The sequence below is a fragment of the Terrapene carolina genome, unplaced genomic scaffold (assembly GCF_002925995.2).
Source record: "Terrapene carolina triunguis isolate 2854851 unplaced genomic scaffold, T_m_triunguis-2.0 Scaffold67, whole genome shotgun sequence".
NCBI lineage: Eukaryota > Metazoa > Chordata > Testudines > Emydidae > Terrapene > Terrapene triunguis.
The window spans coordinates 51370883-51387371 of record NW_020664418.1 but is presented as its reverse complement, the minus strand read 5'-3'; the positions used below and the strand labels follow the sequence as shown (position 1 = coordinate 51387371).

General features: G+C 50.3%; 1 protein-coding gene across 1 annotated transcript in view; it reads left to right on the top strand.

The window, feature by feature from the left end:
* The window catches only part of RASGRF1 (Ras protein specific guanine nucleotide releasing factor 1), an 83800-nt gene extending 70428 nt beyond the window's left edge, over positions 1-13372 (top strand). The window contains exons 21-27 of the mRNA XM_024200725.1: positions 2367-2470; positions 3982-4066; positions 5258-5455; positions 6020-6099; positions 9181-9298; positions 10152-10220; positions 13280-13372. Coding sequence (XP_024056493.1) covers positions 2367-2470; positions 3982-4066; positions 5258-5455; positions 6020-6099; positions 9181-9298; positions 10152-10220; positions 13280-13372 — 747 coding nt within the window. The remainder of the gene's footprint in view (positions 1-2366; positions 2471-3981; positions 4067-5257; positions 5456-6019; positions 6100-9180; positions 9299-10151; positions 10221-13279) is intronic.
* Positions 13373-16489: the final 3117 nt, after the last annotated feature.

The following is a 16489-nucleotide window of genomic DNA, read 5'->3' as shown; positions in this document are numbered from 1 at the left end:
GTTACAGGAGGTCTGAGGAGGCAGCGTTCAGGCCTGGCCCTGGATTAGGTAGGGGACATGGTTCAAACTGTGACGTCTTGTGACCAGTCGTGGGGACATTTTGGGGCCCATTGGTGGCATCTCACTGTTCTGAGATGCCAACCATTTTAGCCCAAACCAGAATCTCACTCTTCGAGCCACCGCAGAACCAGACCCAGAGAGGTGGGTTTGCTCTCAGGGATTCAGATCTGAACCGTGTCCCCTAAAACGTGCAGGGGTGGGGATATGACATTCCAGTTTGGGCTCATCTCCAGTTTTAATGCTCTGGGCTGACTTCTCCCATCAGTCACACTGGGGCAGTCATCTACAGTTGCTTTGCTTGGTGGAGGCAGTGGGGAATTTTTGTGCTTGTTAGAAATGATCCCATTGGCTCTATACAACCTGGAACTAGTATTTTTAAGCTCAAGCACTAGCATCGCTATAGATCACTTGGTAAACTGGGTGCCAGTGAACAATATGCATTTCAACACGACAGACGTAAAGTCCTACATCTAGGGACAAAGAACGTCGGCCACACTTACAGGATGGGGGACTCTATCCTGGGAAGCGGGGACTCTGAGAAAGATTTGGGGGTCGTGGTGGATAATCAGCTGAGCATGAACTCCCGGTGTGATGCTGTGGCCCAAAGAGTTAATGTGATCCTGGGATGTATAAACAGGAGAGTATCGAATAGGAGCAGAGAGGTTATTTTCCCTCTGTGTCTGGCACTGGTGCGACCGCTGCTGGAATCCCCTGTCCAGTTCTGGTGCCCACAATTCCAGAGGGATGTTGATAAATTGGAGAGGGGTCAGAGAAGAGCCACAAGAATTATTAAAGGATTAGAAAACATTCCTTATAGTGATAGACTCAGGCAGCTCAATCTACTCAGTTTACCGAAGAGAAGAGCAAGGGATGGCTTGATCCAAGTCAGCAAGTACTTGATGGCAAGGATGTCGGGTGAAAAGCCAGCGTTTCACAGGAATTCATGCTCCTTGATTTGTTACATTTTAACATTTAAATTATTGAAATGTAAATGTTGATTGCTTGTATATTCTCACACGCAAGTAGACGATTCCTTCATTAACCTGAGCAGATTCTCAGACATTGGTAAAGTCACCCTCTCACAAATCCATCTGCCTAGGATGGGTTCTGCTTCTATTAAAGCCAATGGCAAAATTCCTATTGACCTTAATGGACACAGGATCAGGGCTTTGTTTTAGGGCCACATTCAACAGTCTGTCCCTGGTCAACAAAGCACTCCAGTGTGTGCTTAGTTAAGCTGGATGGGGGTGGACTTAAGCATGTGTTTAATTGCTTTGCTGACCTGGGGCCTTGGTGTCACCAGCCTAGCATCAGCAAAGAAGCTTTTGCCTGGAAATTCCTGGTGCTGATCCGAATGTGGGTAGACCAGACAAGAAAACAACCCAGCTCAGAGACTCCATGTTCACATGTGCACAGTGTGACGGGTTGGATCACAGAACCCCCCTTGGGAGCTGCCACCTGATGTACCAAGACTACCCCTGCTTCTGTTTTCCCTGCCAGCTCAGAGACTCTATGTTCACATGTGCACAGATCATTTGAGCCTCAAAGAAAACCAACTTCCAGGAAGTATGGACACAACTGGGCTCCTCTTCCTCTCTCTTTTCCATCGAAGCTTGTCGGTGTAGTTCACAGAACACCCGCTACTGCGTATTCATGACCCTGTAGAAAGATCTGTGGGCCAGGGCACCACAGGCAGGGTCTGGTCGCCGGTAACTAAGGCTGCGTCTACACTACACCATTTATAGCGCCGCTGATGCAACTGTGCCGCTGCTGCATCTCTGGTGAAGACGCTCTAAGCTGACGGGAGTGAGCTCTCCCATCGGCTTAATAACTCCTCCCTCCACCAGAGGGATCTCTCCTGCCGACATAGCGCTGTCCACACCGCGCTTAGGTCAGTGTAACTCCCGTCGCTCGGGGGGTGGATTATTCAAGTTATTACTGATTGATTGATTGATTTGATTATTACTTCAAGTTATACCGAAGTGATTTGTAATGTAGACGTAGCCTAGGAGTGTGGTGGTGGACCCTTCGCTCACACACGGAGCCCCATTAAGAGAATGGAAATACTTGTGTGAGTAACTGGCCAGTGTGTGTAAGGGGATCACAATGGGGCCTTTAAATGATGCTTGCTGCATAAGCTGCATTCTTACTTGTTTCTGGCTAATATAGCAGGGCTGTAACATTTCGGGGAGACTCTTGTACTGGGTCTGACATTCGTTTTATTTCAGTGCACAGATTGCAAATGATCCTTCATATATTCTTAACTAACTCATCCTAGTAAAACACATGTTGACTCTTTAATTTAGGCTGAGGGAGTCAAAGCAGAACCCTTTGAAAATCACTCCGCTTTGGAAATAGCAGAACAGCTGACATTGTTGGATCACCTGGTCTTCAAGAAGATCCCGTATGAGTAAGTACTGACTGTTCTCTGGCATTACACTCTGGCACCTCTCCCAGTGCTGGACGGTTGCTGGTTGTGATGTTCACGTCTACAGCATGAGGATACAGGCAGGATTCGCCTGCAGCATAGCAAAGCCTTGTACAGACTCCAGGACTGTCACTGTATATAAATGCCCCTCACTAGGGTGCGCGGGAACTGGGACTCTGGGTCATGGTGCTCCCCAGGACTCCCCCCCCCCAATCTAGGAGGGCAGTGATCTGCCTTTAGCACGTCGTGCTGGCCGGCGTGGCTGAGGGTAGGCGGGGACGGCCCCGGCTCAGCTCCTGCCTACCCAGCCAGGTGGAAGGGGAAGTAGCAGCGTTGGGGAGGTGGCTGTGAGCTGGGTGGCCTAGGCAGATGAACACGTTCCCCTGCTGGCATCACGAAGGCAAGGCCCTGTCCTGCCCTAAGCGGGGCTCTCCCAACCAACCCACCCTGCACGTTCACGCTGCTGCCAGCTGGTGTCAGCACAGCTCTGCTGTCTGTAAACTGGCTTCCCGCCTCCGCCGCCAGATGCTGAAAAGGGGAGCGGTGAGTTTTCCCATGAGCCAGCCCTGCCTCACCCCTCCCGGGGCTAAGGTGGCACTTCCCCCTGCGTACGCTACTAGGACACGGCCTGTGGGCCCCGCCCCTCCCAGAGCCACTGGTTTCTGGGCAGGCCGTTCATCCAAAGCCAGCCGGGCCTGGTTGTGTCCCAGTCCAGTACTGATATAAAACCAGCCGCGGTTTGGCTGGTATCATTGTGGATGCACAATACCTGCCCTCTTGCAGATGCAGGAAATTAACCTTCTTCTAACAGAGAATCCCTGCTCAGTGCTCCGGGGATGACTTAGAGCCAGGGGTTCTCAAAACTATCAAAACTCCCCGGCCCACCTGTGCCACAATAAAAGGAAGTTATATAAAAGCCAGGGACGGCGTTAGGGGGTAGCAAGCCGGGCAGTTGCCACCAGGCCATAGGGGCCCCCACAAAGCTACATTGCTCAGGCTTAAGCTTCAGCCGCAGGTAGTGGGACTCAGGGCCCTGGGCTTCAGCCCCATGCAGTGGGGCTTCAACGTTCTACTCTGGGCCCCAGCGAGTCTAATGCTGGCCCTGCTTGGTGGACCCCCTGAAACCTGCTTGTGGGCCCCCGGGGGCCCCGGACTCCTGGTTGAGAACCACTGAACTAGAGAACCCCAGTGTGTCTGGGGAGAACTTCCTTCCTAGCCCTGCATGTGATGAGTTGTGAGCAAGTATCTCTGCCGCCAAGCCTCTTCTCTCGTTTGTCCCGGGACACCGCTGAGGCCAACCATTATCCGGTTTTTCTCTAAACGAAGGAAGGCAGCTTCTTCCCGTACATCCGGATGCTTCGTTCCAAAGGGTGAGAGCCCTCCTGGTGACAACTCGTTCCCCAGGGTATTTCGCAGGCACTGCAGGTTATGGGGAAGAGTCAGTGACCCCAGGGAGATGGAATCGAATTGATCCTGGATTTTGTCATTTGCAGAGAGTTTTTTGGGCAAGGTTGGATGAAGTTTGAAAAGAACGAACGGACTCCTTACATTATGAAGAACACGAAACACTTCAACGATGTAAGTACAGCGCAGGCAGTCAGGGATATCGTGGTGCGGGCGGCGTAGGAGGAGTCAAGGCTTGTGTTGCAGACCCTACGTCTGAGCTTTACTGACCCCATTTCTAGGGTGATTTCCATGGTGGGAGACGAGGCTGAACGGAATCCCAGGACAATGTGTTGATCCGGTTCACTTAGAATGGGCCGAACCAACCCCCAGACCCAATGCAAGGGGGTGAAATCTGAATCCAAACATCCTCATAGTTTGGGTTGTTCAAATCTGGCCCATTGGAGAGGGAGATCTGAGCTGAAAACTTGGGCCCAGGGTTGGGGTTTTGGACCCATCTCAGCATAAAATAACTGTGTTATTCCCCAGACCAAATGAAATGGCCGGGGAAATACAAACTGAAAAGCATGGGCCAAAATTTTCAAATTTGGGTGCTTGAAGTTCAGCTCCTAGAGTGAAATCCCTTGGAGTCCCAGGCAAAACTCCCTTTGACTTCGGGGCCCCAGATTTCCCCCCTAAATCTGTATCTGGATTCCTAAATCTATGGCCTGCTTTCAAAGTGCTCGGCAACCGTCGCTCTGCCCTCTGACAACCAGCCCTCTGATCTAGGGGCCGATGTTTGAACATGTTGGTCAGAGTATTCCCCGTATCCATCAGAAAGCGCCGGAGCTCCCTCTCGCTAAGGCAGGTATGCCTATTTACTGGCCAGCTGCAGGACAGTCGAAAATGTTGATACAGGCACTTAAGCACGTGCTTACATCCCATTGACTTCAGAGTTCAAGTTAAGTATGTGCTTAGGTGCTCTGCCGAGGCAGGGTCTCGCTGAACATTTTGTAAATGGACTGCAGCTGGTCCATACATACACTGCAGCTGGTCCATACATTCACTGCAGCTGGTCCGTACATGTACTGTTGGTTACTGTCTCTGTGAATTCCAGGAGGTGGCAATATTTAAATTATCATCATGAATGAGATGCCAGAGTGGTGGCTGTCTCCGAATGTGTTGCTGCAATAAAGCTACCATGCGCTTAGCACCTTCTGCTGTGAAAGTGCTTGTAGCAGAATCCGCCATGTTCCTTCCTGTGGCTCTCGCTGAGAAGGACAATAAAGGAGTGTCAGGGTAAAAGGTCTGCAATGAATTATTAGTACAGGCCCTTCTATGAAAGTGTTCCTAACACGCTGGACTATAACCTGTGTCTCCCTGCAGATCAGTAACTTGATAGCTTCCGAAATCCTCCGAAATGAGGATGTCAACGCCAGGGTGAGCGCCATTGAGAAGTGGGTGGCTGTGGCAGATATCTGCAGGTGTCTGCACAACTACAACGCTGTCCTGGAAATCACCTCCTCCCTGAACCGCAGCGCCATCTTCCGGCTCAAGAAAACATGGCTCAAAGTATCCAAGCAGGTACGTAGTTATAGCCGTTATTTACGATGTGTCTCGCTGTAGTGCCTGGGAGCCCATCATGGCCCAGGACCCATTGTGCGAGGTGCTGTACCAACACAGAGCAGAAAGCCCCATGGACCAGTGCTGAAGTGATTCTTCTTACACCTGGGGTGTGATGAAATGGTGTAAGGAGCCACTGTGAACACCTCCATTTGAGTATCAGAGGGGTAGCCGTGTTAGTCTGGATCTGTAAAATTGGGGGGAACTGAAGGGTCTGTTTATTTAGTATAAGCTTTCGTGGGTGAATACCCACTTCATCAGACGCAACGCATCTGACGAAGTGGGTATTCACCCGCGAAAGTATATGCTCCAATACGTCTGTTAGTCTATAAGGTGCCACAGGACTCTTTGTCGCTTTTTACAGATCCAGACTGCCCCTCCGCGCACAGCTCTGAACATCTCAAATGAAGGGCCAAGCCCTTGACTGTCAGAGGTTTCAGAATCACTCTCACCTCTGCCCCTGGGAAGGGTACGGCTTTTCCCAGGGCCCTTTTCTAACTCCTACATGCTCTTCATTCCTTGCAGACGAAAGCTCTGATTGATAAGCTCCAAAGGCTGGTATCGTCGGAGGGCCGGTTTAAGAATCTCCGAGAAGCTCTGAAAAAGTAAGTGAGGCGTGACTGCGGTTGTGTGATTGCTGCTGAAAGCCCGTTACAGATGGTTTCCGACAGGCAGCTTGCCTGGGGACCCAGCCTCGCCCAGGGGCAGCTAACACAGGGCTGCCAGCCTCTGCAGATGGGACTGGGATGTCATCATGCCAATGCATGTGTTCCTGTGTCCTACACACGGCCCTTGGGTGAGAGAAGCAGCTCCTGGAAAGGAGCTAAGATGACACCCGCAAAAGCCTTAATAAAAGCACCTCTGAAGGGCATGCGCGAAGGTCAAGGACAGGAAGCATTTTTCCACAGCTGCATGGAGTTGGTGGCCAGAAGCGACCATTAGATCATGTCGTCTGACCTCCTGTGTAACGCAGGCCCTTACATTTCACCCAGTCCCCCCGACTGGGCCCAGTAACTTGGGTTTGGCAAATGCACGTTCCAGAAAGGCTCCAGTACGGACTGGAAGCCATCAAGAGAGAGAAACTCCACCGCTGGCACTGGGAGTCTGGTCCATCACCCTCCCTGCTAAACATTTGTGCCCAATTTCTGATTGAATTTGTCTGGCGTCCGTTTCCAGCCATTGGTTCTGGCTCTGCCTTTCTCCGCTAGAGTAAAGAGCCCGTTAGTCCCCAGGATTTTCTCCCCATCAAGGAGCTGATGCACTGGGCTCAGGTCACTGCTTGCTCTTCTGTCTGATCAGCTAAACCGATGGAGCTCCGTAAGCCTCTCACTGTCAGGCATTTGCTCCAGGTCCATCTAACCGCTGCCCAGTACCGCACTGAGACCAGCAAGAACCCGGACTGGTGACTCTGATTGCGGCCCTGGGGCAGTACCAATGACGTCGGCATCAGCCTGAATGTCTCCACGCCGGTGGCATGTCGGGTGGCATCAGTCCTGCTTTGCCTCTCACTCCCTGGCTCTCCGGGGCAGGAGTTTTCCAGTGCCCTAGCTTCTACCACTTCGTCCTGTGTTGTGCCCTGGGCACCTTCCGGCCGGGTCATAGAGCCACCGGGTTCGTCGGCTCCACAGCTCGCACCGCCCAGGTCCCCGGATGCTGGAATTGAGGCTGACCCTGTGTCCTGCACCAACAGCTCCCTCTGCGCTGGTCACCCTGTGTCGCTTCACTGCCCTGGCAGCAAATCCCCTCGTTGAGCTCTGTACCGCCCTTCGGTGCCGGAGCCTCTTCCAGTACCGGGCCAGAGTGCGTCTCGCTCCTATCGCCAGTGCAGAGCCCCTCTTTCCTCACGTGCACCGAGGCCACCCCCACGTTGGGCTTCAGACGAGTCTGATGGTTTGCCCGCCCCATGGGCGCTGGCTCCCCTGTGTCACAAGAGAGTATCCAGGACTTCTCAAGGTCCAGACCAGGGTCGTTCTCTCCGTCATCATCACCCGATAGGCACCAGACCATCCTCGGATCACCGACGGTACCAAGATCAGCGTTGTTCCCACAGTCGGGACAGGGGCTCTTGGCCTGGTGCCTTCTGGCCACCAATGCCGCTGGGCCTGTAGGGCCAGTGGTTCAGGAACAGGATCCGGCGCTGGCGCAGGAAACCTCTTTTTTGGCCTCTCCGGACAACTCTACCATGCCAGGCTCCTTCCCTCCCTTTGCCAGGTTGCCGCTTTGTTTCTTGAAATGTGGCTGAAGTGGATCTATCATCCGAACTGTCAACCCTTGGAAAGACTGCTCCAACTTCCTCTGCTCATGGCAATGTGTGCCAGGGCCTTCCCATCGCTCGGTACCTGATGACCACAACTGTTGTCACCTCTGGGGTTGTTGACAGTTCGAAGCCTGTGATTGGAACAGGAAGTTTCTCTGCACATCAACGTCCTCTCTCCTCATATGGAAGCTGTTCTATACCCCCAATCATTTTTGTTGCCCTTTTCTGAACCTTTTCCAATTCCACAATATATTTTTTGAGATGGGGCGACCACATCTGCACGCAATATTCAGGATGTGGGCGTACCATGGATTTATATAGAGGCAGTATGATATTTTCTGTCTTATTATCTATTTATACAACAGTTGGAAAAAAACCCAGAAATTCTGATTTCTGCATCTGTGCTGCTAAGGGGGTGGAGATAGGAGGAGGCGATGGTCATTTTAATACTGACATTATTAGAAAAGAAGTTGTGAAAGTTCTTTCTAACCTTTTGCTAAAGCTCTCGTGGACTCAGGAAGGCGTCTGCTGGGGAGGGCGGACTCTGAACCCGCCCCTTTCTGCTCCCTACAAAGCATGTTCCCTTTAGTAGGGACCCCGTCCAGCACACCATTCATCATGAGACTCCAGTGGGGGCTAGTCATGAAAGTGTGCGTGGGAGGACTGCAGGGACAGGCTGTCGACGTCCCATCTCTTGCTGTTAGAGAAGAGCAGGGGGACCCAGAGGCAGATTGAGTAGGCTTCTTTACTGAGGTGCTTGTTCCCCTCGACCCAATTGTCGAGTAAGCCCTGGGTTAATTACCTCATGCTCATTTATCTAAGTTACTAGGTAAATACCCACATTTACTACAACCCCCCCCAGCCCTTATTTACTCATATAAACGCCCATCTCATGAATATTAATAGCTATATACTGAATATGATTATACCCGCCCCTGTTTACAGCATTAAGCATATGATACAGACATTTTTACCTTGAAGATGCATTTCTCTGCAGTAATTGTAGCCACAAGTTCCCTTAGTCAGCAGTTCACAGGGGAGGGAGAAGGGGCCATGACCCCGAGCTCGTTTATGTAGCTGGGAGAGGAAGGGGGGGGGAGATAACACTGCTTTACTCAGAGTATCCTTTAGATCCCCACATCCCTCATGCAGCTGCAATGCTGATCAATCCTTAACAAGCAGAAGGGAAGGGAGAGAAATAGCACTTTATCAAGTGCAGAAACGGTGCCTGCCCGTGCTTCTGCCCCCTCATAGCATGCCAGCATACCAGCGGTTTCCCAGGTCTCGACTTAACCCTTACATATTCCAACAATTCCTTCCCAGAGAGAGCTGGTTTTTCTCAAAGCCGATTGAAAGGTTTTTCTATAGTTTCTTTAAAAAAAAATAAGTACGATTATTTTTTTTTCCTTTTATCTGATTTGCTTTTCAGTTGTGACCCACCCTGTGTTCCTTACCTGGGAATGTATCTGACTGACCTGGCATTCATTGAGGAGGGAACTCCAAATTATACCGAAGATGGCCTGGTGAACTTCTCCAAAATGAGAATGGTGAGTTCCACTTTGGCGTAACTGCTCGGGGTGAAATAAAGGAGAGTTTGGTACAATCCAGAACCAGGCTAGTGGAGGTCTGGTAGTGGAGAGACCCTCATGGCAATTGCACCAAGACCTGCTGTGTTCTTACTGCACCAGAATCCACGCCTGCATTGCCCCTGTCCCCAAGACTCCCGCTGACGCCAGCAAGTGGTTGGAGGATGAGATGCAGGTCAGCACTGCTAGAGTGTTAACTCTGCGCTAGAGAAGTGCCTCTAGGGATAATGCCATTTGTCAGGGGCCACAGTCTCAGTGCGTGTAAAGCAGCAGAGTTCCATTAAAGTCAATGGAGCCACGCTGATTTCACCAGGTGAGGATGTGGCCCTGTGTTCCCAGTTAGCTCCTACATAGTTCTTGAATTTCTTACTGCTCTACAAATACCTGGAACTACAGGCGCTGAGTAAAGCTACTGACGGACTCGACAAACTCTTCCTTCGGGGCAAAGGTCTCAAACCCCTCCCCCCCAATGTGGCTCGTCAGCAAGGTTTGAACCCAGAACTTTCAGCTCCACATCACAGACTCCCATCATCTGAGCAGAAGGAATAACTTCCTTATCTGACCAACCGCCTCCCCACCCCACACATAAATGTTCTTGCAGATGAAAGGAACAAATATTTTTTTAGGGAACAAAGACTTTTTCATTGAAGGCCAAATAATGTTGTGTTTCAAAATTACCATCAATATACAAAATGATTCTCTCTCTCCGCCCTCTCCCCTATTTGGGTCTGGGATGGAGCATGAGGTATTTAGGGAAGTTTGATACTGGCAGCTGCAGTAATATAAGACATTACACTGTTTTATCTCTGGACAGATTTCCCACATCATTCGAGAGATCCGCCAGTTTCAGCAAACGTCCTACAAGATAGAACACCAAGCCAAGGTATGTTCTTCCACTTCGATCTTCACAGGCTCTCCATCCTGCTCTTCTCATCCGCTGCTGTAGCGTTCACAGCAAATCAGCTTTGCCTTTCTGACGGCTGCTCCAAAAAGGGTTTGATGTTTTTAAACTAAATTTAAAATAGAAGAAACTAATTGGATCAATTTCTGATGGTTCCCTGTGGGGAGTCTTCTGGAGCTGATGGTGGGCAGGATGGGACGTGTGGAGCAGAAGAAATGGCTATAAGAGAAGGAATATATTTCTTTCTCTCCGCCCCCTGAGTGTTGGATAGAATAGGTCACCTCCCATCCCTGGCCTAGTTGTTGTGCTATCAACCCTTCAGAACAAACCAGACTTCTCGTTTCCCATAATTCCTTCTACCAGTTTAACAATAAATGGCTGATGCAGTCAGATGCTGCGGTGCTGAGCATGGTGTAGGAACCTGACTCAAATAGAACAGAACATTATCTGTGTCAGCCAAAGGTGGGAACAAGGAGGATTGTGGGAATGGACTGTTGTACAGCTGTAGCTTCCAGCCCATGTGTAATGGCTTTTGTCTGTGATGGAGCCACCTCCCAGCTGGTCTGGAGAAAAGGAAACAGGGGGTGTCATGTTCCACAGAGAGAACAACCTATAGCAAGTTGTGCACAGCTAGCACACGGGCTGCATCTTCCTGGGGAGACGCTGGTTTCCATCGCACGCAAGGCCAGTTTGCACTGAGACTAAGTTCAGGCTTTGTCTTCTGATGGCAATAAGAAATAATACATTTCACTCCTGTGGTCCCCATGTCCAAGGGCCCTTTTGTTATCGTTCTCATTAATAATCCTCTTCCGTAACAAATTCAGTGATTCAGCTAAAACCACAAGGCTCACTTTCTGCCCTGGACTCAGCTAGATACTCTGCCATTCACCACAAAGGAAGACTCGGGGTTATTTATTGTTTTGTCTGGAGTTTGATGAACTCAGCCCCTTCTTTAACTCTTTCTTCATGGCTCTCAGTGGAGCTGGGCTGAACAGCCGTTTAAAAGTAACGCTGATTTTCCGGCCGTGATTGTAGATGGACAGCGTCAGGGCTTTTGTACTGGATGCTCTGCTGCGTCTAACTAATGCTTGGAGTGTAATGTTCGGAGATGGGTCCCTGGGTGCTGCTGCTGCTCACTGGGTTTTTTGGAAATTGGCGAATGAGGCAAACGAGCAGTCGTGGTGAGCTGCTGGAATGCCAGAAATGGGATATTAACGATTGTGGGGGAGCAAAGGACAGAGAGTTTGCTATGGGCTTAGCAGTAAACTGGCTTCACTGCTGTTTCCTGCCAGCTTGGTGGCCTTCCAGAATAGCCCCACGGAGGCACTGCGGCTAGATAGCACTGCACACAGAGCCGCAGGCCCGGCTGTGGTGAACATTTCTATTATATTAGTGTTGCTCCTTTGGCCAACCCGTTAGCCAGTGCTTGGGACCCTGCAGGGTTGTTTCCGTTAGGCTCCGAGCCGGCTGTAAGTTCGGTGTAATTTGTTTATTTACAAAGAACGGGTGCACAGTCCTGTTTCCCCGAACACAGTAGAAACAAACAGCAGCAGACCGTTTCCTTGCGCAGAAATCCCCAAGTCTGCCTCTCCTGCGAGCTCTGTGCCCAAGGAGCCCCGTCCCTCTGCTTTCTCTCCAGGTCCTACTCGCAAATGCTTCTGCTGGCTGTCTGCCTCTAGCACGTACCAGTCTCTTGGACCCTGTGCTTGCAGTCATGGAAACTCCTCAGCCTACAGAGCTTAGCTCTGACCTGCCACGGGCCTTGGGCGGTGCCTCCATTGTTCGTAGTTTTTTTCTCTATAAAGGGGCTCGGTTGCTCCTGTCGAGCCCGAGAGTGTTTGGCACCATTTGGTTTTGGGGAGGTCTGTGGAGGTCTCTGGATGCAAGACTCAGCTGATGGCAGCCGTCAGCACCATACGGTGTAACCGCGAGTTTGTCTGTAGCGTTCACTCACCGCTGCCGCTAGACTCCTGAGCGTTTGCTCGCGAATCTCGGCGGGGGAGGGGACGTGCGCTCTCTCTCTCGCTCTCCTCTGGGAGTCAGCCCTTTAAAGCACTTCGGACACTCGCTCTTCCCTCCCCGGAACAGAAATGCACCCAATGCTCAAGCACCCCATTCCAAGTTCCCGCCCTCCCCACTCTTCACCAGCAGGCTCCCGGACGCAGCACAGGGCAGAGCCACGCGGCTTAGTGACTCGGTCTGGGTTTGATGGGATGCCATCCCATGCCCCAACCTATGGGCTCCCCGCAGGGCTGCAGGGGTTTGGGGCGCTGGACCGTGTAAGTGCAGATTGCAGCCCTCGCCTCCAACAGCCACCTAGCTGGGCCAGGGTTCAAGAGTGTGGAGACCTCCTCCCTGCCACTGCACCCAGGGAGAGCCAGGTGGGGCGGGGCAGAGAGCCCTACACAGGCTCCCCACTGCGGGACTTGATGTCTTGCATTTCTAGAGCAGCATTCATCCCCAAGTGCTGGTCTGCAAATGCGCTCTCCTGTCCTTGGGCGTCTCTTCGCTCCACACTGCCCCTCTGGCCCGTAGCACAGCACAGAAGCACTGCAAAGGAGCACATCTCTTTTGTGGAGCAGGGCGGCTTGGGGATTCTTCTACCTTTCCCATTTCTGAGACACTCTCCTATCCCGCCCCAAGCCCCTCAAACCCTTTAAAATGGCGCTTCTCTCTCTGTTCGGTGTGTTTTGAGAAATGTCAAACTCCCTCGAGAACTGTGTGGTTTGGGGCTCTAGGCTTGTGCTCCTTCCTCTTTCTCTCGTCCCCTTCTTGGCCTGTTCCCCTTCTCACTTCTCTGTCAGCCTGAGAACTGTAAACACTTCAGTCATGGGACCAGAGTACGCCTTAAAGCACCAGCTCCTGTTTAAACCAATGGGAGTGGCACACACTTCCCTACAATGCAGTGCTTTGTGTGCGGCGTTTTCATTTCTTAATGTTTTAACACTTCTAGGGCTTGACACTCATTGGCTTCACTGGGGAGCAAGGTCAAGTCCCTACTTAATAATGATTTGACTCTGCAAGTTCAATTTCTTTTCCAGGTGACACAGTATTTACTGGACCAATCATTTGTAATGGATGAAGAAAGTCTTTATGAATCTTCTCTCCGAATAGAACCTAAACTGCCTACCTGAATGTGGAGCAGTGGCCGGCAGTTCGTCTGTACACATCCTATATCATATTGTACATACCTGTTTGTTTCTGTTGGGCACCCTAGATTGACTTCCTCGTATGTGCTTCTCAACAAAAACAAAACTTCCTCTTGCTATTAGAACACAGTAGAACTCGACTAGAACTTCCTGCATTGTTTAAGGATTCATGCATAAAGCATTTTGTTTATGGCAGTCCCGGTTTATTTTAAACTATGTTATTTTTGTCATTTGTTCTTCTCAGGGGGTGGGGGAGAGCTGGGGTAGCAGGAGAAAAACAGCAAAAACACAACAAACCACAAGCAGAGCTCTAGTCGCCTTTCCTTTCCGCCCTAGACACTGCTGTTGTGTTGGACGCACAATCAGGGCACTCGCTCAGCATGTTTCACGTCATTATTGTAACTGAACGACACTTGCTCTGGAGTCAAGCAATTTAAAAAGATTCTCCTTGACTGTGATGCAGTTTAAAACCATCATTTTTGGTCAAGGGGGTGATCTAAATCGTTATATCACTGAGCCAACTTTCAGGCAACAGCCTAGCATACGCTGTAGTTCATCACACCTCCATTAACCTGCGCTCTGTTTCTGTTCCACCATCTCATTGGCTGTTCTGGTAACACCAGATAGCAGGATCCAGCCGCATGAGGCACTGTGCCTGTGTGGGGAAAGAGACGTGTGTAAATTACACAATCCATCGCTCTTGTTGGTTGCTGCCCAGAGTTCATTAAAAGTAGGGGAGAGACAATATATCTTTTAATATTTTAGCCGCATAACACTCATCACACGCTTCTGTGGATATGCTATAAATCTGTATACCTTGTGACAATTATTAGTAACATAATGTAGAATTAGAAAAAAATGACCAAGTGTTTTTATTACATATACTGTAATCCTGTCTAACCACCGTCTAGCAGGAATATAGTAATGTAGTGCTTATTCTGTGAATATTACCATGTATTTTTTACATTGTACAGTATATAAACACAGTTTAACTTTAAAGTGGCAGGCATGCTCCACTGTAACAAACAGAAAACTTTTGCTGTAAGCAACACCTGGTGGTATGAGAATTCTATTTCAAGCCCTAAAATATTTCAACTTACAGCTTGTTTGGAAAAATATTTCCATTTTTGTAAAAATATATGTTTCCTGATTACCTCTTGCTAATAAATCTATTCTATCTCAGGGTGAACAATGACTTAAGAAATTTTTGTCAGCCTTACTTAAATGAAGAAGTGAGGTTCTTACCCACGAAAGCTTATGCTCCCAATACTTTTGTTAGTCTTAAAGGTGCCACAGGACCCTCTGTTGCTTTTTACAGATTCAGACTAACGCGGCTACCCCTCTGATACTTAAATGATTGTTTGCTCTGCTGAAGGTTCCTTTAAATAACTCATGTCAGTCACTCAATTTCTGTGATTAAATTGTTGGAATGCTGGGTCCATCCAGATGTTGGGCCCAATCCTACAAGGTGCTGAGCGCGTTAAGCTCCCATTCGTTTCACTGGGAGCTAAAGTTGAGCGTGCTTACACTAAGCAGAAAACAGGAAGTCCATTGGCACTCTGTTAACCTTTGACTCTGAGCTGTTAGTGGAATGCTGCATATGAATGTGTGTGTGGCAGTAACGGAAAAGCATCAACAAGAGGAGCGAGGGGTCTCCATGTTTTTATAGAATTTGTTTATGATCTTTCCTTGAAGATGGATGATGCTTTTCTTTCCTTTCCTTAAGAATCTGGTCCATGATTTATTCCAACAAGATGCTCTGAGACACTCATTTCTTTCCATGATTTCCTCCTGGAACTGATAATACTGCATGTCTCCTTCCACTCCTCCTCCTCCTCATGGGGGATGGTCTGAAAACAGTCTGGGCCCTTGCAGATGTACAGAGCAGAGTACGTGCACCTGGAGCCAGGTTCTTGTCTTACATGGGTGTTGTTCCATTAAACTCAAGGTGAAACCCAGAGCAGAATTTTGGCCTGTGACCAGCAGAAACAAAAATCAGCATTCAGGTTAGTATCTACCTAACCATCTGTTCCCCTAGCATTTCCCATGTAAGGGCCAGGTCTGCTCTCCGGGGCACGCGCCTAGCTCCCTGTGGAATCAGCTGACGTGTTGGATAGTCATTTGAGAGCAGGTATTTATCCCTCTGAATACCAGTAACAGTCATTACCCTGCTAGCCAGTGTGGTGAGCTACCTGGAAGCTGGGCTAGCACTGCAGTTACCTATGAAGACACGGATCCTGGGCTGCAGCTAAGGAACACAGCTCAGCAGGAGTGAAGTGCAAAGGGGGGGTTAAACCCCCTTTGCTCTCCCCTGGTCCTGGGTGCCTCAGACCCATCGCCCTGCATAGATTAGAGCAGGCTGTAGGCTGCGGCGCTGAAGTGGGAAATAGCTGTATTCTTGTTTGTGACGCTGGGGCAGGCCTCCAAGTGTTTGGTGGTGGTGGGTTTCAGGAGACTACAGCTGGGTATCCCACAGGGAATGAAACAAAGGCAAAGATAAGACAGCCTGGGGTACACATCTTCAAAGCAGCTATGCTATCAGCAGCTTGGCCATCAGTGGGGAAGAAATGACCTGTCTGGCTCCATCCAAGCTAGAGCCTGGGATGCAAGAAAACCTAGAGCCTCAGAGACCCTAGAAAGACGGAGCCAGGAGAGGCTCCGCAAGAGTGCCAAGGCAAAGCTGGCAGGCTGGCACCCTCCCACAGCGGGAGCAGTCTGCTTCTCCCGGCTCAGAGCTGGAGTTCGCTGGGCGGAGGGGAAGGAATCCCCAGGCGTGCAGGGGCTTGTCTCTCTTCTCACACTTTGCACCTTTGAGGAGTGACTCGATGATGCTTTGTTTGGAAGATGCTAGTTCTGTGTCCCTGCAAACGGGTGATGTCACAAGCTCCTGAGGGGAAACTCTGCCAGGCGCCAAGGCCGCATGGGGCTGTGGTGTAACCACGGTTGGGAGCCACCCAGGGGCGCAGCAGCCCAGACTCAGTCTGAGAGTGGCTGGACCAAGAGGTTCTGCCCAGAGCAAGGTGCCGGAAGCCAGGCCAGTCCCCTGAGGGTGCACGTCACAGGGACTAAATTAAGGTGTTAAGTCCCAGTTTGCCGTGTAGC